The 25,623-nt window shown below is 38.9% G+C and overlaps 3 protein-coding genes and 1 pseudogene across 4 annotated transcripts; 2 read left to right on the top strand and 2 right to left on the bottom strand.

Annotated features, from left to right (window-relative positions):
- Positions 1-1,374: 1,374 nt before the first annotated feature.
- Positions 1,375-9,863, bottom strand: LOC111326880 (fibroleukin-like). 2 transcript variants are annotated; one of them, XM_022930961.2, is made up of 3 exons: positions 8,474-9,863; positions 7,783-8,160; positions 1,375-2,435 (listed from the first exon to the last, which is right to left on the bottom strand). In XM_022930961.2, exons 1-3 carry the CDS (start codon positions 8,739-8,741, stop codon positions 2,338-2,340), a joined length of 744 nt encoding a protein of 247 aa, XP_022786696.2. In that variant the 5' UTR covers positions 8,742-9,863; the 3' UTR covers positions 1,375-2,337. The 2 variants fall into 2 exon arrangements, 1 of the variants encoding a protein (XP_022786696.2); XR_015999034.1 differs by lacking the exons at positions 7,783-8,160; positions 8,474-9,863 and adding an exon at positions 2,522-4,112.
- On the top strand, positions 4,798-6,855 carry LOC148734742 (uncharacterized; annotated as a pseudogene).
- A 3,055-nt stretch (positions 9,864-12,918) lies between the features above and the next one.
- On the top strand, positions 12,919-16,295 carry LOC111326843 (uncharacterized). Its single transcript, XM_088754683.1, has 4 exons — positions 12,919-13,259; positions 13,986-14,039; positions 14,458-14,614; positions 16,122-16,295. Exons 1-3 carry the CDS (start codon positions 13,154-13,156, stop codon positions 14,577-14,579), a joined length of 282 nt encoding a protein of 93 aa, XP_088610809.1. The 5' UTR covers positions 12,919-13,153; the 3' UTR covers positions 14,580-14,614; positions 16,122-16,295.
- Positions 16,296-20,489: 4,194 nt separating this feature from the next.
- Positions 20,490-21,620, bottom strand: LOC111326881 (uncharacterized). Its single transcript, XM_022930964.1, has one exon. It carries the CDS (start codon positions 21,618-21,620, stop codon positions 20,490-20,492), a length of 1,131 nt encoding a protein of 376 aa, XP_022786699.1.
- Between the last annotated feature and the right edge of the window lie 4,003 nt (positions 21,621-25,623).

Raw genomic sequence — 25,623 nt, 5'->3', positions numbered from 1 at the left:
ATATTATGTAGTTTGAGCACTTCGTTTTCTTTATCCGCCGAACTGATTCTATCAGCTGAAAGTGAAACTGTAAAGACTTTGTAGTCTATAGTTTGAGCTATTTTTAGTTTGAGCGAGGGACGTCTGGTTGATGAGATCTGAAAATGCGCGATTGTTAAAAAATGTAATCAAGCCGCAAGATCACCGAAAAAAAATATTAAGATTCAGTTGTGACCTCTACGTCTCTTTCTACCTCTTAAATTGCAAACCAACCTCAGTTCCCTAAAAAAGGTGCAACGGAAACCAGCATAGGCAGGGGTCGCACTGTGGCCCTCTTTTTTTTTATGTCGCGTCATAAGTTGTCCTACAAATATGTCGCGACATTTACACCACGAGAGTCATGGAGGTCGCACTTGTACGACATAAAGGATATTTGAAACCAGACTGTCAACTCTTAATATTTCACGCGCGAAAAGAGCACCAAATAAAACTTTGTAGACATGAAGCTGGCGCTAGTTTTATTAGCGACATTTCTTCATTCTCTGTTTAATTTGTTCAATGTACAAAACCTTATTGATTTGTACGCATTGTACAACACTCGCCAACGGCAAATGTTGGCTCTTGCCGCATTAAACCGACGTCGACGGATGCGAAAAAATGGGAAAATATCTGCGAGCCAAAGGGTGAAAACAAGCCATTCCCATACTGAAAATAATCAGGTGAATAGTGCAAATTTGTAAATTGGTATGGGTTGAAATTCGCCATAGGGACCAGATAAAACGTGTGTCGAGAAAACCTGTGACTAAAATATTAACCGCTAGCTGGCTGTGCACACGTGTTGTCTTTGCAGAATTGCGAAAATCCAAATTTTTGCTAGTATTTCAGATTTGATCGACGTTGCGACAGAAGAAAAGCAAAAATTGTTATTTTAAGGCGATAAGACGAGATATAGCCTGCCTCGAGGCAGGACATCGGCTTTTTTGATCTTTAGGTCCTTCGGACATAGTATGTCTGGTTGTGACAAAAGGGTCGCACTTGTCACAAGCACTCGATGACAGATTTTATGTCCAATATAAACACCAAAAGCGTAAGTGCGACCCCTACCATAGCCGCCTTGCTCATCATCAGATTAGACATAAGTCGTTGACAGCAATGAAAGAAACTGATGCACATCACTAAAATAATAAACAATAGGCCGAAGGATGTTGTCTTAAGACATTGTCAAATTTTAAAGGAAAAATGTCATAACGTTGGGTTTAAGTATGATAATTTGGTGGTAGGATGTGGTATTACCAGCGGTCAGATTTGTCACACAAGAGCGGAACATGTGATTAATCAAGAAGGGAGTTACTATATCACGGGCGACGAGCGGGGCAAGAAATGTAGTCCGAGATATGAGTGGTCAGCGGTGAAATAGCTTTAATACATCATGTAGAGACAAATCATTTGTAGTTGTTGCATTAAATAATCGTGGTATCAATCCCGAAATGTTAACAATAAATTTTGCTAAATAACAAATTAAGCAATTTTTCAAAAGCTTCGACTATAAATATATTTTTCACTGCTCTAATAAACAACGAAGGTATCGGGAGAGGTATCAAAAAATTATATTTTTGTTTGGTAACTTGCTACGCGACGTAAAGAAAGTATCGTGAACGACTTCCGGTAGTCCAAGGCGTTAATCACAGCTGGCGCGCTTTTCACTTGATTTTTGCAATCTCTACTATTTTTCCGGGAAAAGAAAAGCTAGGGAACTCTACAAAAATTTAGTTCTCGATCTGAATAGTTTTTTAGTCTTTTTATAAGTTTGTATCTACAGGCTAAGATGGAAAACTTTCATAACAAAAATTCAAGTAGCTGAAGTTCTCTTACTTCATATTATATATAAACAATCGCCTCTATTCCACGTTAAAATATCCAAGGAGGAAAACTCAGAGCTTCAAGAAACAGCCAAACTAAGGCTAATGTGTTTACCATCCCTCAAATGTTTCGATAAAGGTCGCTCGATTTAGGAGACCTTTTCTCAAAACAACCATATGATAAATAATTATGTTTTCCGTTCAAACTTTTTCTTTCTATTCACTTTAACAGAAGCACTCAGGATGAAAACTAAACGTCGAATCGAACAAAAATAAAACATCTTGAACTCTGAGATGTTCTTCATATTGTTGGCTCCATCACGTTACGATTTTGGATCCGTGACGTTCCTGAATATATATTTTAATCGATTACCAAGAACTGTATTTGCAATCCTGGTAGATTAAGGTCTAGACATGACATTAAAGTCCACTTGATCCGAAAAGAAGCCACCCTAACGGCAGGTGAAATGTTGTGTAAGCGTCTCTGCGAAAGGCACATTCAGAAAACTTGCGTGGAAAAACTGGCCACAGCTATCACACCCAAGCCAATCCTCTCCATCGTCGTCTTTACAAATCTTACAGACTGCGGTGTTTCTCCTGTAATTGAACAAAAAGATACAGTTAGTTGATAAGAGTTTTGCGGCATTTGAGAAACAATACTGTTTGATACCATCAAAGCTTACTCATCAAGGTCATCGTAACAGGAGCCAAATATGACAGACGTTATTCTCTCTCTTTCCATTTGCACGTTGTAAGAATATTTCCTGCTCAGCAGACGAAAGGCCATTCTTCTTTGACTTCGACCAGCGTTGCATTGCTTGCAATCTGTGGAAATCATATATATACACCACACTTTTGGGAAATTGTTCTTCGAGAGCAGCGATTTCTGCATTGGAGTAATCCACCATGAAGTACGCCGGATTCCACGCTGGGTTCCATCCCTTAATTATAGCAAGTGCTTCACTTATAGAGGCTTGATCCTCTGATTGACACATAAATTCAGCCACGACCTTATATCCCACGTTAGTATGTACACAAACGAAAAAGAGAGGAATTGCGTATCTTGTATGTGGCGTCCATCAAGGCCAGTTCACTACCATATCTTTCAAACATTCGTTGTTGCCATGGCTCTTGATGAACAAAGAGGAAGGTCTCCCCAGCAGCTCTAGATCTTGGTTTATCTATGTCGTTAATGACGACGTCTCTGGTTCTGTAAAAGAAGTTGCTTTTGGGAGACTTGGTTTGCCATTCTTCAATTTTTCTAGCCAATGCTTCTTGGTCATCATCGCAATACTTCACTGCTGAAATCGCCTTGGCAATGTGGTTACGCAAGTCCCGGCGACCAGGGTAGTATCGTCCGTTTGTCTTCTTCGGTCTTCGTTCCTCGGGTTGGTAAGAAAATAATTCTTCTGCCACATACTTGTCAAGGGACCTTTGCACCTCAGAAAGGTTGGTTATGTTTTCTTTTACAAGCTCGTAGATTTTGTCGACTACACGTTTATCGACGTATTGTCCTATCGTGGACGACTCCCCGACAGGGTGGTTGACATGGGTGGAGCTCAAGGGGATCTTCACGTAGAACCGCGTCGAAGTACGGAAACTAAATCCCGGGTCTCTTTTCGATTTGTCATTGATTTCTTTTAGAATGGCCCTCTTAGCCATCACAAAGCCATTATCCGACAGGCACCTTGCCTTGTCAACGAAGTAATCGTTATACACCTCAATACAACGGATCTGCATAACGGCTGAGCAATCCAATTTTCTCGAATTCTGCAAACGTATTCTGCTCCTGCTTGCATAGTCGTGTACGTTATTGTTGTCTTTCTTCAAGGTACAACCTCCGCGGGCATCCTAAGCGATACAAAGCCATTATCCGACAGGCACCTTGCCTTGTCAACGAAGTAATCGTTATACACCTCAATACAACGGATCTGCATAACGGCTGAGCAATCCAATTTTCTCGAATTCTGCAAACGTATTCTGCTCCTGCTTGCATAGTCGTGTACGTTATTGTTGTCTTTCTTCAAGGTACAACCTCCGCGGGCATCCTAAGCGATACATAGGATTTAAATATAGATCACGGACGTGTTCTACGGGGGCAAAATTTATATTTCTCTCAGCAGCGATATCATTTGGGATTTTCACAGACCTCGCTGCTATTTGACCAAAGAAATATGAGGTCAACACCCTTCCCCTCACATTTCTTTGGGTAACTTGGTCATTAGCAGCTCAAATTCAACCTCTTGACCCTCAGTTTCCCTTCTATTTTTTTCATTACCTCATTTGTTTTCTTCCGAATTGTCTGTCTGTTTATTCATTTATTGTAATTATAACCAAACTTTGTAGATCCATGTATACAATGTCGAGTTTCACTGCTACAGATTGAAAAGGGATGGCCAAAGAAATGTATGGGGACATTTCCGCGGTTATTTTCAAAGACAGGAGGTGCTGACAAGTGAAAACAAAAAGAATTGTTGAGCAACATGTCTTATTTCCGGTTAAAGTGCAAAGGTTACAATAGTCCTTTTTACAGTTGTGGGCTTGGTGGCCAAGTCTTTGAACTGGAGTGAGGCTTAGGGTGACCTTGTTATGATAGAGATGTTGCTGCTTTTCAAATGCAAATTACTTTGTTATCATGCTAACTAGATACAGGTCTCTATCACAACAGGGTCACCCTCAGCCTCACTCCTGTTCAAAGGCTTGGCCACCAAGCCCACAACTGTAAAAAGGTCTATTGGGACTTTCACAAGGCGCTAAGAACCCGACAATGAAAACCTTTGACCCAAAGCCACAGTTAGCTGACCGTTAAAGTAGAGACAGATGAACAACAGAAGAATGACAGCAACAACGAAAACAAACAAAGAAACTCAAATGAAATAAAAACAGGGAGTGTAGCCGTAGCGGTCGTCTTTCACAGTTTGCATAAGACTGCAATCCACAAACTCTGAAAGAAAGAGGTGATTCTTATCTATCTCAATTATCCCTGAATTAGACAGATTAGAATAGGAAACCAGGATCTTTGTACTTCAAAACACTGAAAGAAATAGTTACATACCTGTTTGAGAAAATCTTTTGTGGTTTTTCTCTTTTGAATGGCTTTCTGTAAGTATATAACACGTGGAGTTCAACGCCTGAAATGATACTAATAAATCATCCATCTCTGCTCTGTTTCCTTCGAAATATCCGAAGCAATAATCGCCCTCAACAGAAAAGCCATTGAGCTCTTCTTTCAAAAAGTCCACCTCTAACTCTTTTAACGTTGTTAGCTTTTGGTCTTCATCCATTGCAAAATTTTCCGCAACAGATGAACTAGAATGCGAAAACCATTTCGCGCAAAATTTGATTGACAATTTTTGACAACCGAAGGTCAAGATCTAGATGCATTTTTTTTTCCGTCACGCAGCAAATATCACACTTTCCCGAAGCCACCGACGCCTTACCCGATGCCTTCGTTAGTTGTTAGAGCAATGAAAAATATTTGTACAATCAACGCTTTTGTTTTTTTTTTTTTCAATTGTTCTTTTTTTTTAATTTTCATGTAGCGAAGTTTTCTGTTAACATTTCGGGATAGATACCACGATTATTTAATACAATAGTTACAAATGATTTGTCTCTACATGCTGCATTAAAGCTATTTCACCGCTGACCACTCATATCTCGGACCATTTTCCTTGCCCCGCTCCTCGCCCGTGATATAGTAACTCCCAATCAAGAACGTCATATAGCCGAGTTTTGAGGTTGCTGACCAGTTAGCCCAGAGATAGTCTCCTCTCGCAGCCTTTCTTTGTCTCGGGATCCCTGTCTCCCTCCCCAACAAACGGCTGCTCGTGTTGACCAAACATTCCATTCCAGCCGATTGACCAATCAGAGTGCCGCCTTCCAAAATCTGGAGGGCTCATTATGTATTCATCTCGCCAATGCTTTTCACAATGGCGGACATGAGCAAAGCTTTCAGCGTTGTCTGTGACTTTTTTCAAAATTTCCGATTTAAATGAACATCAAAAAGTTGCAATTACAAAAATGGTTGCAGAGAGGCAGGACGTCTTTGTTAATCTTCCAACTGGCTTCGGTAAATCTTTAATTTTCCAAAGTTTACCGTTAGTCTTCGACTCTTTAACTAAAGAATCGGGTCACATTGTCCTTGTTTTATCGCCTCTGCTGACACTTATCGACGACCAGATACAAAGTTTGAGAGCATTAGGGATGTCCTGTGTATGTCTCAGTCATCTTGAGACCGATAAAGAAATTTCAGACATGGAGAAGGGCTTGTTTCAAGTTGTATACGCTACTCCCGAAGCGATTCTAAAGAACAAGAGGTGACGACAAATGTTGCATAACGATGCTTATTCGTCTAAGCTCTGTGCGATTGCTATTGACGAAGCTCAGTATCATCAAACAGTGGTAAGTATATAGAAAATTAATTATCTGACGTTGATTTCAGTGCGAAGAGTTTGTTGTATCTTTTTTGGCCTTCATTATTATTCTTAATATAAATACGTCGTATAACTTATAATATACTCAGATCTTCTCTCTTTAAAGCATGTTATAATCTGTGCAGATTGTGATTTACTAATCTTTTACTATCCTTAATTTAAGGGGGACTTCTAATGCCTCTAAATTGGCTCCTTTTCGTGAATGCTATGGCAGATTGCATGAGTTGAGATCTCTAGCTCCTCCGGTTAACATTCTCGCTGTTACCGCTACTGCGACAAAGGACACCCAAAAAAAGATAATAGATGTATTACAAATGAAAGCACCTTATGAAATCTATGAGAGTCCTGATAAACCCAATATAACATATGTCGTCGAAGCCATTTCACCTGACACAAGTATATCAAAGTGTTTTGAAGGGATTGTAGATGAAGTGAAAAGGAAAGGAATTGAAGCAGAGAGGACAATAATATACTGCCAGTGTACCCGTATCTACAGCACAATAAAGGCGATGCCGGGAAATTACTTTTTTGCCGGGAATGCTGGAGACAACAGAAATGTTCTTGTGGAAATGCTTCACTCATGATGTCATCACCACACTACGTCAGTTACTAACCAACGTTAAAGACAAGTGTGGTGATGACATCACCACACTACGTCAGTTACTAACCAACGTTAAAGACAAAGACGAACCGAGGAACAGACAGGGAACGATTTATAAGATCAATTGTTCCGACTGCCAAGCCTCCTACATCGGTGAGACTGGCAGAAACCTCACAACAAGACTGACTGAACACAGACGGGCGACGAGGAAAGGTGATGTCAGCAATCACATTGCTGAACACCATCGACTGGGACCACAACATTGACTGGGACTCTGCGCAATGCCTAGCCTACAGCACTGACTATTTTCGACGACTGACTCTGGAAAGCTGGTTTACTAACTTAGAACAGACTCCCCTAAACAGATATCAACAACTACCCGCTCCATACAAACGACTCATTCACGACATAAACATCACAAACGACCGAAAAATAACGACCTAACTTTACCGACAGATCGAAACAGACCAATCACGACCGACTTACGTCACATGAGTCTTGCAGCCAATAACATCACGGCAAAACCAACCGATCATTTCACACGAACTGGAATAAGAACATTCTACTGACAACAATCATTCACTTGACTCTGATGATGACTTCCGCACAGGTTGTCGAAACGTCAGTCACTACCACCGACAACAGTCCTTCTCAGGACTACACTCACCTGGACGATCAGACTACACCTTCACATGTTACCCCCGGATTCAAACCATTTACTACATTAAGTTCCTATAAAGTAAAGCAAGAATACTGAGAAATAAAAACGTCAAGGCTTACAAAGCAAGGAGAAGTTATGTAAGTTAAAATGATAGATGGTCCTCTTGAGTTGCGTTTTTTCATCTTCCTCGACCATATGTAGGCTACATATGTAACTATAATGCTAACTGAGATAGCACAAATCACATACCAGAATATGTTCCAATACTCAGTCTGTATTTGCTTCTCTCGCTGGCAACACCGAAAAAGTCGTACCCGGCATACGCTGTCTTTCCATTGATATCTTCGAGGTCCACATGAATTCTGCATCGTTCTTTTGTCAGCCGGTGAATCTTGTCCAGTCCGAGCCAAAACTCACCGTTTAAATTTCCAAAGCCTCGTATGTAGTCGTCCCAACCAAGGTAGAAATCAAACGAGCCATCCAGTCTCTTTTGGAACACTGTCCACACTCCACCGGCTGTCTTTTGGTCGCAAAAGACATCAAAGGCACCGGCGTCGTCAAGATCGATAGTGTAAACACCACTGATTCGTTTTCCAGCTTTGTAGAGTTCAGCACAGCTCTTATAGACTGAAGACGAAAGGAAAAGAAATATTAATACTGACGATCCTAAGAAAAAAACAATGATTTTTCATATCTTGTTCCCTTTTTTTATGGATCCATGAGTAAACAGCCTTGAGCGATTTCGATTTACGCTCAGAAAGTTTTATCATGACCCTTGTTTGAAATAGGATTTGCCAAAAGTGACAGAGCCTATGCAAATGATTTAGTTTCTTACTTTGCTCATTAAAATTTGCGATTTATTCCTTATTTAAAAAAATAAATTTATGAAATTAATTCAAATCGCTTTGAAGGTACATGTAGGCCGAAATCAGCAACTAACCTTTCCCACTAATATTGTTTCCCTTTAGTGATCTTATTTCCTCTCGTATCTCACTGAGCTCGTTCTTGACTTCGCGAAGCAATGTTTTGATCTTCTTGTTCGTTCCAGCGTAAAAGTTGTTTGAAGTATACACATTGTGACATTTGTCCTTTGAAGTAACAGCCTGAGATGAGTTTGGCCCCTTTGCGTTTGTCGAGGTGGAGTTGCTGACTAAAGATATCAGAGATAAAATGAAAATTGTGATCCATTTAGATCCGGAGCAGGCCATAATCCTTCCTCTGAAACTTTACACGTAAGAATCTGTTCAGCTGAAAATTAAAGTCTCTTGCCACCAAACATACTTGTATAGAATAGTATGCAAACTCATTGCTTTCATGTGATGTTTTCGTCATATGCAAATATTTCCGACAGGTTTTTTCGTGAGACTATTAACATACTTACAACATATACACTAAAGTGATCAACACTGGCCATCCAATAACTTTTGTTCTTTCTTTTAATTTGCTGCTTCAATAATCCGCTCTTCTGAACGTCCTTGAATGATGTTCTCTGATTTCGTTTGCAACAGGCATAAAGAGAGGTTCTGATTTAACACTTTTTGAGTTCAGACCGAAATTATTATAAAGGGAAAAGTAAAGCCCTGGTATTACAACTTTCCGGTATGTAAGGAGTTCATTAAAGATTTTGGATTCGTTCTCTACTTTTATATTCCCATCCCCTAAGGTGGTAGGGGATTTCAGTAAACACTTCTCCTAAATGAGCTGATCAAATTCCAGAGTCGGACCACTAGCTAAAGTTTAACCGAGCAAAACTAAGGAAGAAACATTAAATTTTGATGTTTTTGTCACACCAGTGCTCAAAAAGCTTTTTCTTAGCAACCGAAAAAATGGAGAATTATGAATTGAACAACAGAACAACTACTTTTGTCTTCCGATCTTCCATCCGAAAAAATTTTGGAGTTAGCCGCTTCTTTCATTAATGTCAAGAATAGTGATAGGAAATGTTGTTATAAAGCATTGAATATCGTTCAATAATTTGAATTGTTTCCTGATGCGTGATTGAATGTAAATAATTCGTTTTACAATTAATTCAACCATATAAACCAACAAAGACTTCTTTCGGAAAAGAGTGACATCTCTCTTGATGTAAATCCAATATGCCAACTTTGGAATCAATATTTGTGCCTTGGAAACCGATCTCGATAAGACTTTATCTTCTCTGTAACAAATATTCATCCGTGGTATGATAATACCCGCGAAATTTTCCTGTCAAGATGCATGGCCCTGAAATAAAGTTTTTTGAGGAGCAAAGTCACCAAATTAAATTAAGTCAAACTTGGGTATCTAAGCCCAACTGCTTTCTTGTCACTGTATAACTGACTGATAGACGCTTTATTTGCCTTAACGCTCAGCAAGGATGTATAATACAATTTCCGTTAGAGTTTGTATACTTCACAAGTGTATAACTTTCGCTGAATTAAACTCTTCTTAAACAGCCACGCTCCTAGCTGTAGGTTTGTCCTTTAGAAATATTATTTAAACGGATTTTCCTTACAGACCTTCCATCGCACAAAACTTTGTTACACAGACGAGAACCTTTTTCATGTTCTGAATGAATAACGAGGGGCAGTTGTCACTTTCTTTGCTTATGGAATTCGGGGATCTTGTTCAGTGCGAGCCGATACGACCTATTTATCAATATATAGTTTGAGCATTTTGTTTTCTTTATCCGCTGAACTGATTATATCAGTTAAAAGTGACTGTGTAGTCCATAGTTTGAGCTATTTTTAGCGTTTTTCGGTTTCAAGCGCAGTGGATCACGCCGTAAGATCACAAAAAAAAAAATCAAGTTTTAATGGTGACTTCTACGTTTCTTTCTACCTCTTAAATTGCAAACTTACCTCAGTTCGTTAAAAAGGTGCAACGGATAACAGAACAACAGAACAGCCGCCCTGCTCAGAATCAAAACTTAGACTTTTAAGCCGCTGACAGCAAAGAAAAAAAATGTATATCACTAAAATGATAAACAGTAGCACGAAGGATTTTGTCTAAAGACATTGTCTGTGGACATTAGGTGCTAAAAATTATTGTCAAATTATCAGGTATTTTCAAATTTTAAAGGAAAAATGTCATTACGTTGAGTTTAAGTATGATAATTTGAACAATTGCAAGGAAATAGGCTTAATAAAGATCAGCGATTTTGTAGACTTTTCTTCGAAGTACCAAGTTAATCATACTAGCTGAAGGGAGCCATCTCAGACAGTCGGAGGGCAGCATTCCCTGATTCTCACTTACCCTTTCAAGAAATCTTACCTCTGTTGGCAAACCTGACTCTGCTATCTATCTGTGGGAGATTCAGTATCGCACATAATTGGTCACGGTCGTTTTAATAGTTCAGAACAGCGCAGTAATATTTTTTGAAGGCAATAGGAAATTCAAAGTATATAATTGTTGTATATAGATCGGCTATGATAGTATGCTAGATTAAGATCCTCTCAAAATGGAAAGAAATGCGACATTTTTCATTCCTTAGAAACGATATTCAAACAGAAATATCAGCATTATATATGAGAACAATCAACTGATATGGTATAAAAAACACAAAAATAAAAAAAATACAAGATTTATTAATTATTTGAAAAATGAGAACTCTTTTCTCCTTTGCTATCTAAAATCTAGCGGGAATAAAAGAAAAATCTTTCAAAACCTGTTACATCAAGGCTGGCTGGAAGGCAAAACCCACTGATACCTATAAGATGTCGAGATGGCATAGTTATTCTTTGTTATAGCTACACATATATTCTGGAAACCGATAGAAGGTGTCCTCTCATGGGATGAAATTGAAATAAGAATTCTGTACGTGATTTACAGCAACTGGTAGGTTTTCAAAATTTCTACAGATATGAAGACTATATCACGATTATTATTATTTTGATCATTATGATTATTATTTTTTTATCAAAACTTTAAAAAATGGACATCCCAGAGAGAGAGGAGTCCCCCTGGGAAGCTCAACTGGGAGCGAAAAATAATACGAATAAATAATTAAGCATCAAAAGGGGAAACTTAGTAAAAAAAGTCTTAAGGTTTTTGCAAGATTATGAATTATCACGGATCTGCGAGAATGAATGATCTAATTAAACTCTCGATAGGACATCCTGAGTCTTAAGTTAGCTTTAGTGATTCTGTATCTACGTTAGAGGAAATCAAGCTGTCCAAAATAAGCCCAAATTATCATATCCTTCATGATGGTTTCTTAATCAGTTCCCTCGTTGTTACGATTACGTGAGCCAAGAGACACAATGTGTTAAGCAACTATGGTTTATCTGTTCTCGTGGGGAATAACAAGTTTAAATATTGCTGAAAAAGCAAAGCATAAAATATATTCTGCTGTATCGATGCCATTAAATCTACCACAATAATTAATTATTGCTGTAGCTTGATAAACTCTGACATTTTATGTAAGTCTGATTTGACCTTTGGTTCGCACTAGACACGGAACGTGACAAACATAGTAATTTAGATCAAGCTTGAGGTGTAACACAAAATGCCTCTAGCTATATATGATAAATCGTTGATTTTACCATGAAAGTGAAATACAATTTTGTGGTAATTCGCTTTTTTTTTCCCTTCGGCAATGATTAAAGGCGCCTTACCGTCATTGCTTCTTATTATTTCGTATTATCTCCGTACTTAATCAATTATTGTCTCGGTGGGGTTGTTATCAATCGACGACAGTCAGGAATAAGGGAAACCCCCCTAATGATACCAATTGATTGCTTTTAGATATAATTGCTTTCGAATAACCTACGATCGCCGGTTTAACACTATTAAGAATAAGCATAATACATGTACATCAGTAAAAAGCATTTTATCTTATTAATGAACGTTTTCAAAATTAAAAGATTGATCATTCATCTGGTCTGACACATTTCTTGTAGAATTGAGTTCTCGCCCAAAATCCGACACGTTTTCACGGCAATCCAATTTGTATTTCCATATGTAAATACGAAATTGAAGCTGAAATTTGCGCCAAAGTATAGGAAAAGTTTTGTCATCACCCAAGATATTGAAATATTAATTCCTAGAATGATTAATCATCTACACCGGAAATTTCAAGACCAGGATTTTTTTTTTTCTCACAATACTTGTCCCACGCTCTTGGAAAGGTGCAAAGGCTATCATGGTTACCAAGATTATTTAATTTAATTTACTAAAAATGTTGATGGCATTACTGCTCATTAAACAATAAAAGGCTAAATTGTTTAACAGATGCGATAATCCACGTTTAAACCATCAGCTGATGCAAATTTGTCAAAACCAATGCCAGCTGGAGGGAGTTTTTCTGAACTTAATTTTAGTTTTTCTTAATTGCAGTATATTTGCAGGAGATGAGCCTGATATTTTCTAACGCTTGCCATACGAGGAGGTTGGCTTATCCCCACATGCTTCTGGCAAAATCAGACCCCAGGCGTCCCCGCGACATCAAGTTATCTTCAAAGAGACGGACCACAACCAGAAAGAAGATTGATCGGTAACAACAGATGTGCCCACGTTGATCATGATTAAGAGCAAATAAGTGACTATAAAAAGCGCTGACAAATAATGACAGATAGGTGTATCGACTGAACAGAAAGGTATACAAGGTGTTCAGTTTTGATCAAGTTATCTGAGCTTGGAAATGGCATCCAATTTTATCCTGTTTACCCTGCTGTTTGGAATCGCTTTGGTGTGTCAGTGCAACAAAATTTCCAGTGAGGATTCATTGTCCCTTTTGGATCTGCTGAGTGAGTTTTGTATCCCCCAAAAATACGTTTGCCTCATCTCGCGGGTTAGAATCCAGCACGTTCGATGTCTACTATTTTCAAGTTTGAGTGCAAGTTGTAATTTTTATAAATGAGTAGCAAATATCCAGTTTAAATATAAGCAAACACATAGATAAGCCAAGACGAAAAGCAGTGTTCCCAATGTTTTTTTTTCTTACACATCCATTGAACAAAATTCAGCCCTAACAAACAGGGTTCATGTGCGAAAGGGTGACTCAAGAAACTCTCAGTTTTGTAAACTTAATTCGTGCATGCTCTTGCGTAAACCAGATTTTCAGAAATGGGTAAAGCAAATATGTTTTTCAGTCTTCATCTTCCAAACACAAGCTGTAACGAAACTAAAACAGGTAAGTACGGTATTTGATATCTTAGGGGAAAAGTGAAAGATTCGCGTCACTGACACATTGGGGCATCACTCAGTAAGAGAATAATCCATTCTCGCTCATTATTTGCTTCATTTGACGACCAGAGAAATTTGCGGCTTTTTGTCAAAACTTTACCGACGGGGCCGTAGAATCGACTCAATGTCGAAGACTCCTTACATAAAGCCTGCAATGTTTGGTCTCATTTCCCATGTGCAAGTGGCTTTAAGAATTGAAAAAGAATAGACTCAGAGTACTTGGTTTCTTGCCTGGTTCCAAATTGAAGTCATTGCACCCTTTTTTCTTTCGAATTCATCTTCCTCAGGTGCTGAATTGGACGAAGATACCTCTGAGGATATTACAACACGCAGTTCCAAGGGTAGTAAACTTAACCGACAACAAATTATGATTGAACGCTTATTTACCGTTAAGGTCTTTTTCTTTTCTTACTTTCTCAAAGTCTTTCCTACACCTGTATGCTAGTTATGTTGAATCTCGATAAGGTCAGCCGGCATGAAAATAGTTTCAAAATCTCATTCACCCTTTGCTCAAGCACTGAGACGGTTCTTAAGGAGTCTAATGGTCAACCGACAGGAAATATTTTAGATATCTTCATTGCAAGGATCTACATACTTATCTACCTTAAGATCATCTGGAAAAAAGAAGTAAACAGCAACAACAAAAATTGAGTTCTGTCCTTTTGGAAACTCTATCCATAGTCGCTTTCGATTGCAGTGAATATTGGTTATCATTTTACCTATTTTAACCTGTATTAACACCATATCAAACTTTTCTAGGTTGTCATGATGTGAAAAGTAAGATCTTCTGCAGTCGCTTTAGAAAATACTGCCGCACAGATTCAGGTACAAATTTCAAATTCATGGTATCAAATTGTCGGTGGACATGCGGATGTATTTGAAGTGAGCGTGCATTTATATCACAGTTCAAAAGAAGGTAAGTAAGTTGGTAACAAGATAGTGTTGTGCGATTTCAGTATTTTGATTTTAGTTTGCGAAATACATCCTTTATCTTTATAATTACCTGTGCATCGTATCGATCGCATAAGGAGGACGTGAAAATCGAAAACAACAAGAACAAAATCATTAAGTATTCTTTGTGACCAACAAAATAATCTGCCGCGCTTAATAGTTCGTTTCTTAAAAATTCAAGCACGAAAAAACAAAAAAGAAAAAAAAAAACCAAAGTTTCGATCGTTCAGTGCGGCCATTTTGTTCCTCCGTATTTTTTCCCTGTTCTGCAGTGAATTACCGTGTGGTATTTTGAGCATTATCATGACCTCATTCGGTTAATTAAATGAACTAGTGGTTAAATAATAATTTCATGTAGTTTTATATATTCACGCGAAGTTTTGTGTGTATATCAATCTGGTCTCTCGTTATCATTCGCGATTGTTGCATGATGTCAGGAGTACGATTGGAGTAAATTACTAAGTTCGTAGTTGGGTACCCAGACTTTTCACGGCCAAGCGGTTTTGGATTGTAGTGAAAATTACACTGTAGGATCTGGGAACGATATCACTAAGTTCTCAAAGAGGAAAGTAAGCAAGTAAGGGACCGGACATTCATTATCTCCTGGGAAGGGAGTGGGGGGCGGCCGAGTTTGGTTGTCCTACGATAAAATTTATCTGATTTCCCCCAAGAGGCATTGTAATTTCTTATCAAATGACCTCTCCACTGAGACCAAGAAATAAAAAGTCCCCTTATTTCCTCTTGTGTGGCCATGCCAGTCTCTAAGTGAGCAAGAAATAAAGTAAGTAGGCTGCTGGCTGAGCTTACAAGCAAGTGCAAGAAAGTTCACTCTTTAGCTTGCACAACTGATTAGCGTGTAATTTCTACCTCCAATATCTATACATTATCCATCGAACAGGTAATGAGAATAATCAGACTTCAGTATTAATTAGAGCTTGTTACTCTTGATCCTAACATCAAATTCTCATGGAATTTCCTCGGAGCCAGAGGGTAGAATTAACAATCAGAGCTTGGGAGTTAAAGGGTTAACAAGTGGGTTAAATGAGTCAGTAGATAAAGTAAATGAATCAATTTAGTGGACGATTAGTGTGGATACATTTTACATTTTCCTATGGGTAACTGGTACTTCACCAGCGATGATGAGCATGAAATAAGAGCATAATTGACGAAAATGGATCAGTAAAGATTATTAGCGAATACCACTCTCCAGTGATGTGAGCCCCCTGTATAAAGACTGTTATTATTATTATTATTACTATTATTATTATTATATTATCAATGTGATCCTGAAAAATGTAACTTGCAATAACTAGCAAACAATTGTTGTAGAAATATAGGCAGAATTCAGAGCTTTATTTTTAACAGATGAAAGATATGCTCTCCATTAGCCAAAGAATCTGACTATTCATTACGCAAAATATTTGACAATGGTAACATCTAGCAGAAACAGACTTCTCCTGTCTTCTTCTTAGGGAAAACCGACCAGACCTTGGCAAGAGACAAAGAAATAATCAACGAAAAATTTAGAAGAGAACCTCCACGCGATCAATCAAGATAACTTAGAAAAGTTAAGGTGTCCTATAACACAAATTAAAAGCTAAAATGTATTCCGTAAAAAGATAAATAAATAAAAGAGATAAAAATAATGATACTGGAAAATTTACATAACATCAATTGACTTTGCTTCCCTGTTGCTATTTCGACCTGTTTCGGAGATCCCGGTCAAGCTAAATTTTTGATAAAATAACCGGACTTGGTCACAGCCTTCATCTAATACTCATTGCTGAAAAAACGGCTGAAAGAAAGAAACGCGTTTATTAGCGGTCATGCTTCTATAGAAGCAATACACGATCTAAATATGTTGGAGAGCCCCTCTCCTTTAAGTACACAATTTAATTTTGTCCTTTCATAAATAAGCCTTCCTCCCTCTACGGGGTAAAGAAATTCAATTATGTCATCAACTTAACGTTAACATAAACTGTACAAGATGTTACATATACAAGGCTAAAAGATTAAGAAAAAATTATTAAAATGTTTAAACCAAACGTTTTCGGAAGTTTGCCATCATCAGGGTTGAAAGTGATGACCGTCTGTACATATATCTTATCAACCAAGCGCGAGGGCCGTACTGGGAGAATATCGGCCCGAGGTCTTGACAGTACGGACCGACCGCAGCGAGGTCCGTACAAAAAAGACCGAGGGCCGATATTCTTCCAGTACGGTCCCGAGCAAGCTTGGTTAATAAGAGATTTATTATACGACTGAAGTTCAAAGGGACACAAGTGCGGTATCATTCGGGACCATTCGGGACCATTCGGGACAGTGCCCGGTCCAATACTTAGAGAATATTGGACCGGCAATAGAGCATTTTGATTTCAGTTATTGGCTCTCTGACTCCCCGAGTCGTGTAATAATTACATATATATCTTATGTGATTCCCGATAAGATATATATGTATGTATGTACAGACGGTCATCACTTTCAACCCTGATGATGGCGAACAGCCGAAAACGTTTGGTTTAAACATTTTAATAATTTTTTCTTAATCTTTTAGCCTTGTATATATGATATCTTTTATTAAGCGAACATTTTGAACACAAACTGTACAGTGTTTTTAATCAAACGAAGCCATTATTTTCAGGTCAACTATGGTTTGTTTGAATTTGATGACCTCATATGTTTTGGAATTTTAAAAACTTCAAAACCTACCTTAAGTTATTGACATGAAAATTTATAGAGGCTATAAGGGAGAGTTGCTCTGAGATATTGGCAGCTCAAGGGAATTCAAGAACCAGTCTGACGATGATCACGCATTAGGTAAGAAACACGAGTTGTTGCAAAATGAAACCGTTGAAGTTTTTTTAGCTTAATGAAAAACATCTGATGCACTTAAAAGGTTACTGCTTTAAAAGTCAAGCACAAAAAAAAAAATCGAGGTTGGGATCTTTTAATGCTGCCTTTTTGTTGCTCTCTGGTCCTTTTCGTCCGTATTTTTGCATTGTTTGTAATACCACAGCATTGTAAGCGTGTTCCGTTGCCCTAATATGGTAAAGCGACGTAACAGTGGATAGATAAATTGCATTATCCTGTTAGTTTCAAACGTCTTCTTTCATTTCTTTAGAAAAGCGCCTTCAGCATTTTAATTTGAGGCTACTTAGATTTTTAATCATCATCATCATCTGGCTATAAGCGTTTAAGTCGGTGAGAGCTAGCTTTTATTCGACGTAATTGATAATGCTTGGACTCTTTAGCGCTTGAACCTGCCATTTTGATCGAATTATAGGTGAGGGGGCTGGTTCATCGAGAGCGAAGATAAAACAGGGTAACTACAAGTTAGCAAACACACAATCGGGAAATAACGAAAAACGGGCAGGTGACAGTGAAATTCAGTCAACACGGCAAAACAGTGAATGACCATTGGGTTGTGAAAAAGATGATGAAAATATAATTTAAGTGCAATGTAAGATGACAATTTCTAAATTCTAGAGCGTTGCCCAGGGCGCTTTAGTTTTGAGAGAGTTCTCCAAGTGTCTTCCATCGACCCTCACCACCGTTTGCCTCAAGGAAGTTCGTGGTTGCTTTTCAGTTTTATCTCGACTTAACACTTTCTTGTGAAATATATATATTCTTTATTATTATTCTTTATTATTATTGTTTGTGTCATACAAGTGAATTCCTAAGATTGACCAAAGCCAGAGGCTTAAATGGCTTATGGTCAGAGACAAAGAATAACTTGTCAAAGAACAATAGACTAATCTAAGGTATTCTAATCTAATCTAATCTAATCAAATCTAGGTAATAAACAATACTCGGGGTATATTAGAAGCTCAGTATAATGTTCACAAATTTACAAAGAGCAGTAGATTAATCTAAGTAGTAAACAATAGTCCGGGTATATCAGAGGTTCAGTATAATATTCAATTTTGGTAGCTAAAAACTTAATTCAGGTTCAAGAAGTACAATTTAAGCTTCTTTTTGAAGTTACTAATGGTAAGGCTGTTACGGAAAGTCAGAGGGATATCATTCCAAATAGTTGGGGCTTGGGAACAAATAGTTGGTTTTCACCTGACGTCAGAGCCCTTTCCAAAAATGGGCATCCGCCATTGTTGTGTCCCTCGGTGTGCAAAAGTTATGTTAATCTCAAGTCATCTTTGTCGACCTTCTCCTGGTTTTTGTGGAATGTTTCGCTTCCATCATGGATTTAGCGGAAGGTGAAGCTGAAGAAGACTAGAAGACCCTTCCCTTTAATATTCCTGTGTTGTCAGATTAAGCTAAGGCTTTAAACAAGCAAGTAAAGGGACGATATCTCGAAAAGATATCAGTCGTAGGAGTTGACCCTGTCAGTATTCCTTACGAAGCGCTAACGCTCGAAACGTCAGCTTTTGTAATCGTTACGGTGGCCAATTTACCATTTCAATTTTGTTGATATATCCAAATTATTTCCTTATGAGTAGTTTGACTCCGAGTGTTTGCCCCAAATGCAAGCGACTGATTTGCTTGGATATTTCGTCTTAGAGACAAGCTTTTATACAAGACTGCAGTTTAAAGCCTACAAGATGATGGCGACCTGATCAAACAATTCTTAGCCCAACTGGTTGGCTTACTGGTGATATAATACAACAGGCTCAAGTGCTGCTACAGAAAGAAAACTCAGTAACCGAATGATTGCAGCGGCCCACTCTAGGCCCAGCACATAACTTTGATGTTGTTTCTGGGGAATTTGTGCAAATTCTGCATACCGGAAGTAATCACTGGGTTTGTGTAAGCTCGATCGGATGTTTGCCTGGCCATGTAAATCTCTATGACAGCCTCTACCATGATGCCATTTCCCAAGAAGTAGAAGACCAGACAAATGACTTGCTCGGTGGGACACTGGCTAGTCTACAGTTTGTTTCCGTGCAACAGCAAACAAATGGAAGTGACTGTCGCGTTTTTGCCATTGCCTTTACCACATGCCTTGCTTTAGGAACAAATCCAACCCATGTGACATTTGACATTCAAGGAATGCGTTCACATTTAGTTGCATGTTTTAAGACAGAAAAAATGAGCATGTTTCCATGTTTTTGAGTCTTACCAATTCTGTTTAATTAAGAAGGAGTGAGATATATTTCTTTGGCATAACGATAAAACTATAAGTTTTATAAGTTTCCCAAATTAATATTGTGTGGCTCCAGAAAATGTCCGTACTCACCCTATGAAAGGTAAATGGAAATTCAAAGGGGGAGGGTTTTACAAAATCCAAAGTTTATAAGTCAAAGTATGAACCTTAATTGGGAATTTCAGGGAGGGAGAGAGGGTTCAATATGGTAAAACCTTCCATGTTGGAGGTATGGATATTTTTTGTAACCACACATTTTACTCCAGGGCTAATGTATGTGAACATCGCATAATTTCTAGGAATTACTACTCAACAAGGGTTAAATGGGTCTCACCAGGTGAAAAGTTCAGGTCAACAATATTTGTTTATTTTGGTCATTATTTCAAAATGCTAAATGTTCCAAACAAAGGTCTCTTCATTTCAGTCTAGTAGTTTTAGTTGAGAGACATTGATGGACTCCTGACTGCAAAGATTAGTAAAAAGTCAAAAGATAATACATATTTACTGATTATTCCCTTTGTTAATATGAACTGTCTGTTTTATTGTGATGTGCATGTAACAATGAATTATCATGTTGCAGGGCTTGGAAAAACTTGATTACCAGCTTTCCCTGCAAACAAGCAGCTCTCAATTTTCAAAAACTTTATCATCATTTAATGAGCTATAAATACCCTTTTCTTGTTGAAGAAAGATATGCTAAGTATAGAAAACAGGTGTTTCAAAGAGCTTGCGACTGAAATGATTAATCAAAAGGAATTATTGGAGGGCATAAATTAACAAGGGCAGGACAAACCCTTACAATTTGGGCTATCATGGGGATCTTAGTATCTGGAGTTCCTCTGCGGTTGGAAGAGAGAAAATCTGTAGACAGTGTTCCTTCTAGAATGGTGTACTTTCGCTTCAACAAACCAATAACTCTCTCCACATGGATTCTCACATTTGCAATGCCCCTTGTTTGCTCCACATCTACAGGATCTAACTGTGACTTTCCCTTAGTAAATGCTGAGACTACTAACTTGGCTTGTTTCAGCCCAACGCTATCACAAATAGTAAATCCCCCATCAGCCATGACCATGTCACCAGGAAGTAGATTTTCTAAAAACCCGCAATTCTCAGTCAAGTACTTGTCAGAGGTGCGGCCACCCCAAGCTTCAGACACAAAACAGACAGTTCCTTGTGGAGTAATTCCAATAAGAATTTTTACTGTGTTATGGTGCTTATAATTAGAAAAAGTCTGTGCCCTGGCAAGTAAGTTTGTTGGCCTATCAATAAACACCTCAAAGCAGTCAATTATTACTGTGACCTGCTTACCAAAGGCATACTGAAAGGACATAGGCATTGTCCTCCATAGTCTTTCCCTGTCTGGCCAAAAATCCAGGGGAGACAGTCGGGTATCCATCACCATCATCCACGATGAAAAGATCCTTGAAACTGTGGATATTGAAACCACAAACCGGTAAGCTAGGTCTTGAGAGGGAACGTTTAGCCGCAGCTTGATGAGCACCATGATAAATTCCTGAAATCTGTTCAGGGATTGTGTGCGGCGGGTAATGTACTTGGCAACATGCTCAAACACCACCTCGAGTATTTCCCAAGAAGGCAGTCCGGTGTAAAATCGAACTTTTTCGTCCGTATTAAAAAATTCTCTATCTGGTGCCTTGTTCCCACTTTGCCTAGCATTCAGAAGGTAGTCAAATTCTTCGGTTTGTGTTTCGGTGTCCACTTTTGTCACTGTTGACACGCAAGAAGCGGTGCTCGTTTCACTCTGTTCTTCTGTTTGTGTTTCGACATTCACTGTTATCGCAGCTGACACGAGGGAAGCAGTGTCTGTTACACTTTGTTCGCCACTCGCACAAGACTCATCTAGCATCATTGCTTCGCTCTTTTCTTCGCTCTCTTAATTTTACGTGCTTGGTGGAGCGGTAAAGTCTATGTCATTTATACGCTCTCCGCTTCCATCGATAAATTTTCTCTTCTTGGTTGCCTCTTGTTCGTGCCGCTCGATCGCACTCTTTCTTCGGGCCTTCGCTCGCTCACTCTTCTGAGCAGCGGCGTCCACATCTTTTTTCTTGTACTCTTTCTTGGTTAAATGACGTGTTGGAATCCAATCTTCATTGAATCTGTCCCAGTTTGCTGCAGGCCTGCCAGAAACGAAGTGACGACTACAAACACGCTCGTTCTGCAAAACATTCTTTGTTTTCGGGTCAGCACGACCTATCGCGGAAATCCAAAGATTTCTCCTCTCTCGGGTTAACTGTTCGAACTCTTCGCCTTGATTAGTGATAATAGCAGGTACAGAATAAAAACGAATGCTATCTCGACCACTTTTGCTTCCACAATTGCCAATAATACAAAGAACCATGACGCGTTCTCGCATTCACTCTCTCTCATGCTACTTTTTGTTTACACCTGAGGGACACAATCATGGCGGATAGCAACGGTTGTCAAGTTAGGGGTCACGTGGGTGAGAACCAAGAATAGCAAATTGATACCTACGCGAGAATTTGTGTAAGTTAAAACAAGAGCGAGTTGAATAATCATGAAACTCACGATTGAAATTTAAAAGCGAAGAAAGAGTAGCAGGCACAAGGCGATTGAAATATGAGAAAACAAAACAGGATACATGGAATTTGTAGAGTAAGTGGAGCGAACGAATATTGAGCTTAGAAAAAAAGAGGTTTAGTATGTGTTAGTGGAGGAGAGAATGTAATGGTTGGGTTTCAGGTGACGTCACAAGCTTTGCTGAAGTTAGTGTCCGCCATGTTGGTGTCCCTCGGGTGTCAAATTTATGAATAATTAGTCGATTTCTATAGTGAAGCCCTCTCTCTTATCGCCGTATTATTTCGCCAACTACATGAATATCCAGACAGAAAAAAGCGATAAAAGTACCCGGCATTCATCTTAAGGTATCCCAGTGCTCTCTGAGTATGCCGAAAGCTTAGAGAGTTGGAAGGAAAGATGTTTGCAAAAGATCTCGGTCATTGGGGTTGACCCTGCAAGCATACCAGCCGAGAAGTTCAGTCCAAAATGCTTGCCTCCTGTGAAAGCGTCGGACTTGCTGAGTTACCTCGTTCTTGAGACCAGCTTCTACACCAAGAAGCAGTTCCAGGCGTTCAAGAGTCTAGAGGCGTTTAATCAAATGGTGTCGGGATTTGTAACCTCAGTTGTAGGCAAAGTAATCGCCGGCAAGTATGCCGTGAGAGCACGAGTTTGGCATTCACAGCATATGAATGATCCTTTAGTGAACATTTGGGTCATTTCCGAAAACGATGGGACTATTTTGTCAGCCCATTGCTTGGGATGCAAAGCTGGACTGGCTGAGTCATGCTCACATATCGCAAGTGTTTTATTTATGTTTGAGGCAACTACTAGAATTCATGGCAAGCTCGCTGGGTGTCACGAAAACTCAGACACCGAAAACTCAGGTCCCTCGAAGTGTTCTCCAAGCTTTCGAAGTGCTCCATAATTCGATAGTGCATAGCATAAGGCATGAACCAATTTTTTTTATAATATAACCGGTGGAACAATGCAACAAATCCGACGCGAAAGACGGACAACAATATCAAGAGTGATTCTTCAGTGAAGCGAATCGTGACGGCGCTGATGCCGAGTCTTCTTTCGCGTTGTTTTTCTCTTTCTGCCTCATTTAAGAACTCTAGCCCAAGGGTCGCAAAATTGTCTTCGTTTTGGGACTGGTGGGCTGAGTCACTGTTTGTATCCATTATTATCGCGAAATATTTAAGAATTTTAACAGAGCGACAACAAGGATCTGTGCAACGAAGTACAAAAAGGTAAACAAACGTCCCTTTCGGCTCGTCAAAATCACGCCACATTTTAATACTTTGATGTTGGAGCGAGCGCATTTGATCCCGTTAACTGTGAATGAAAAGTTCAAAATTAACGGGAAAAATGGAGGTAAATCTAAGCTAAATGGAGTCTTGTGTCACTCTAAAATGTTTTGATACTCAACCATCGGACGATTTTGCGAAACGTGCAACTTGCGGCTTTGCTTTTGCTGCTTCAGTTGGATCAAGACCCAAAAGGTCAAAATACACGCGGGATTACCAGGAGTGATCATGAGTCGAGTTTATCTCTTGAATTTTCGAGGAGTCTGAGTTTTCGGGGTATGAGGTCTGAGGTCTGAGTTTTCGGGGTGTGAGTTTTCGTGACACCCCAAGCTTACTTGCACTCAGGTAAAATGCTCATGGATTTTGCCGACATAGGTCAATGAAGTGCCGTATGCGAGGACTAAAGACATCGATTTCTCATCGGCTAAGAAGCTCAAAGAAAAGCTCGACCAAAAAATCGAGGATCTACAACAGCCGCAAGCCTCGAACCATACAACAACTCCTAGTTCCTCCTGTTCTTCCCCTTGATTTGTGATGATCTTAGGTATAGCGCATTAGATCATATATATAATGAATTTTGCGCTATAGAGATAATAAAATTATTAAATTATTATATGAAAAAATCCTTAGTCTTTATGCTTTCCACTTTTGCTCGAACAGCCAACAGTAATGCATAAAACAATCCCTTCTTGCTCACATGAACTCTTCGTTAGATACGGTTTGTTTACGCTCGAGGGACACCAAGATGGCGGATATTAACCGTTGCTAAGGTATTGGTCACGTGGATGAAACCCAAGGATCATGATACGAATGGCTTCCTTTTGTAGTATATAAAGTGATTCGAGGTAGGAGGCAAATGTAGACCCCCAAATCAAATTACAATAATTAATGTATAGTAGGAAAAGAGAATTACATAAAGTTTTTAGGGCATGGCGAGGGTAGACATCGTCTTGATTTACGTAAAATTCCTATAACCTTAGCGACCTTATCACAGACAGTAATAATATGATGTTTCCATAAGAGATTTTCATGAATGATAACTCCAAGAAATGTACATTTCTCCACCCGGGTTACAGGAGTGTTATTTATATCGATGTTAACTTTGGAGAGATCAATCTGTTTACGCCGTGGATGGAAGATAATGCATTTGGACTTGTCAGGGTGGATAGTAAGCTTGTTTGCATTAAACCAGGAGAAGACATGAGAAAGCTCTTGATTAATAATGTTTTCTAGAGTAGCCAAGTCTTTATGACGAAAAAAAATATTGGTTTCGTCAGCAAAGAGAATGAAAGAGAGGTAACTAGAGGAGTGGAAAATATCATTAATGTATAAGAGGAAAAGGAGAGGGCCAAGAACTGAACCCTGAGGGACCCAACACTTGGCTGTTTTATTGGAAGACACATGGCCATTGACCATCACATATTGCTGCCTATTAGTCAAAGAACTATTGAGCCAGCCTAGAGGAGTACCACGGATACCATAAAAGTTTAATTTTTCGTTAAGTATCTGATAGTTGACTGTATCGAATGTCTAAGAAAATTCCAACGGTGCATTCATTATTTTCAAAGCCTTCATAAACATTGTTAACAAATTCAAGAATAGCCATTGTAGTAGAGTGGTGAGGTCTGAAGCCATATTGAAAGCGGTTAAAGATGTTAAAAATGTCATGGAAACCAAACAGTCTAATGTAAAAGAGTTTCTCAAAAACCTTGGAGAGACAGGGAAGAATGGAAATAGGCCTATACGGTTCGAAAGCAAAGAGGAGTCATCACATTTGAAGATAGGAAGTATTTTTGCTGTCTTGAGCGGTGTGGGGAGGAGACCATGGGAGAATGACAGATTACAAATATGAGACAAAGGCACAGCTATTAAATCAGTGGTCTCTTTTATAGGGGAGATACAGAGACCATCAGAGCCCTCACATGTACTATTTTTCAAAGAATAAACTATATTGGCAACCTCTGTCGGAGAAGTTGGGGTAATGTAAAAACAATTTATATAATGGCCAATCATGAAATCTCTGTGGGA

This window comes from Stylophora pistillata, chromosome 3, assembly GCF_964205215.1.
Source record: "Stylophora pistillata chromosome 3, jaStyPist1.2, whole genome shotgun sequence".
In the NCBI taxonomy this organism is placed as follows: Eukaryota; Metazoa; Cnidaria; class Anthozoa; order Scleractinia; family Pocilloporidae; genus Stylophora; species Stylophora pistillata.
The sequence above is the reverse complement of the archived record's forward strand: the minus strand, read 5'-3'. Positions and strand labels throughout refer to the sequence as shown.

Excerpts from the sequence above, each read along its gene's own strand:
- LOC111326881 (XM_022930964.1), bottom strand. The coding sequence starts at position 21,620 with ATGATGCTAGATGAGTCTTGTGCGAGTGGCGAACAAAGTGTAACAGAC.
- LOC111326843 (XM_088754683.1), top strand. The coding sequence starts at position 13,154 with ATGGCATCCAATTTTATCCTGTTTACCCTGCTGTTTGGAATCGCTTTG. Across the intron at positions 13,260-13,985 it reads GTCCCTTTTGGATCTGCTGA|GTGCTGAATTGGACGAAGAT; the intron begins GTGAGTTTTGTA and ends CATCTTCCTCAG. Across the intron at positions 14,040-14,457 it reads TACAACACGCAGTTCCAAGG|GTTGTCATGATGTGAAAAGT; the intron begins GTAGTAAACTTA and ends AAACTTTTCTAG.
- LOC111326880 (XM_022930961.2), bottom strand. The coding sequence starts at position 8,741 with ATGGCCTGCTCCGGATCTAAATGGATCACAATTTTCATTTTATCTCTG. Across the intron at positions 8,161-8,473 it reads AAACAATATTAGTGGGAAAG|TCTATAAGAGCTGTGCTGAA; the intron begins GTTAGTTGCTGA and ends TTTCGTCTTCAG. Across the intron at positions 2,436-7,782 it reads GAGTATTGGAACATATTCTG|GAGAAACACCGCAGTCTGTA; the intron begins GTATGTGATTTG and ends GTTCAATTACAG.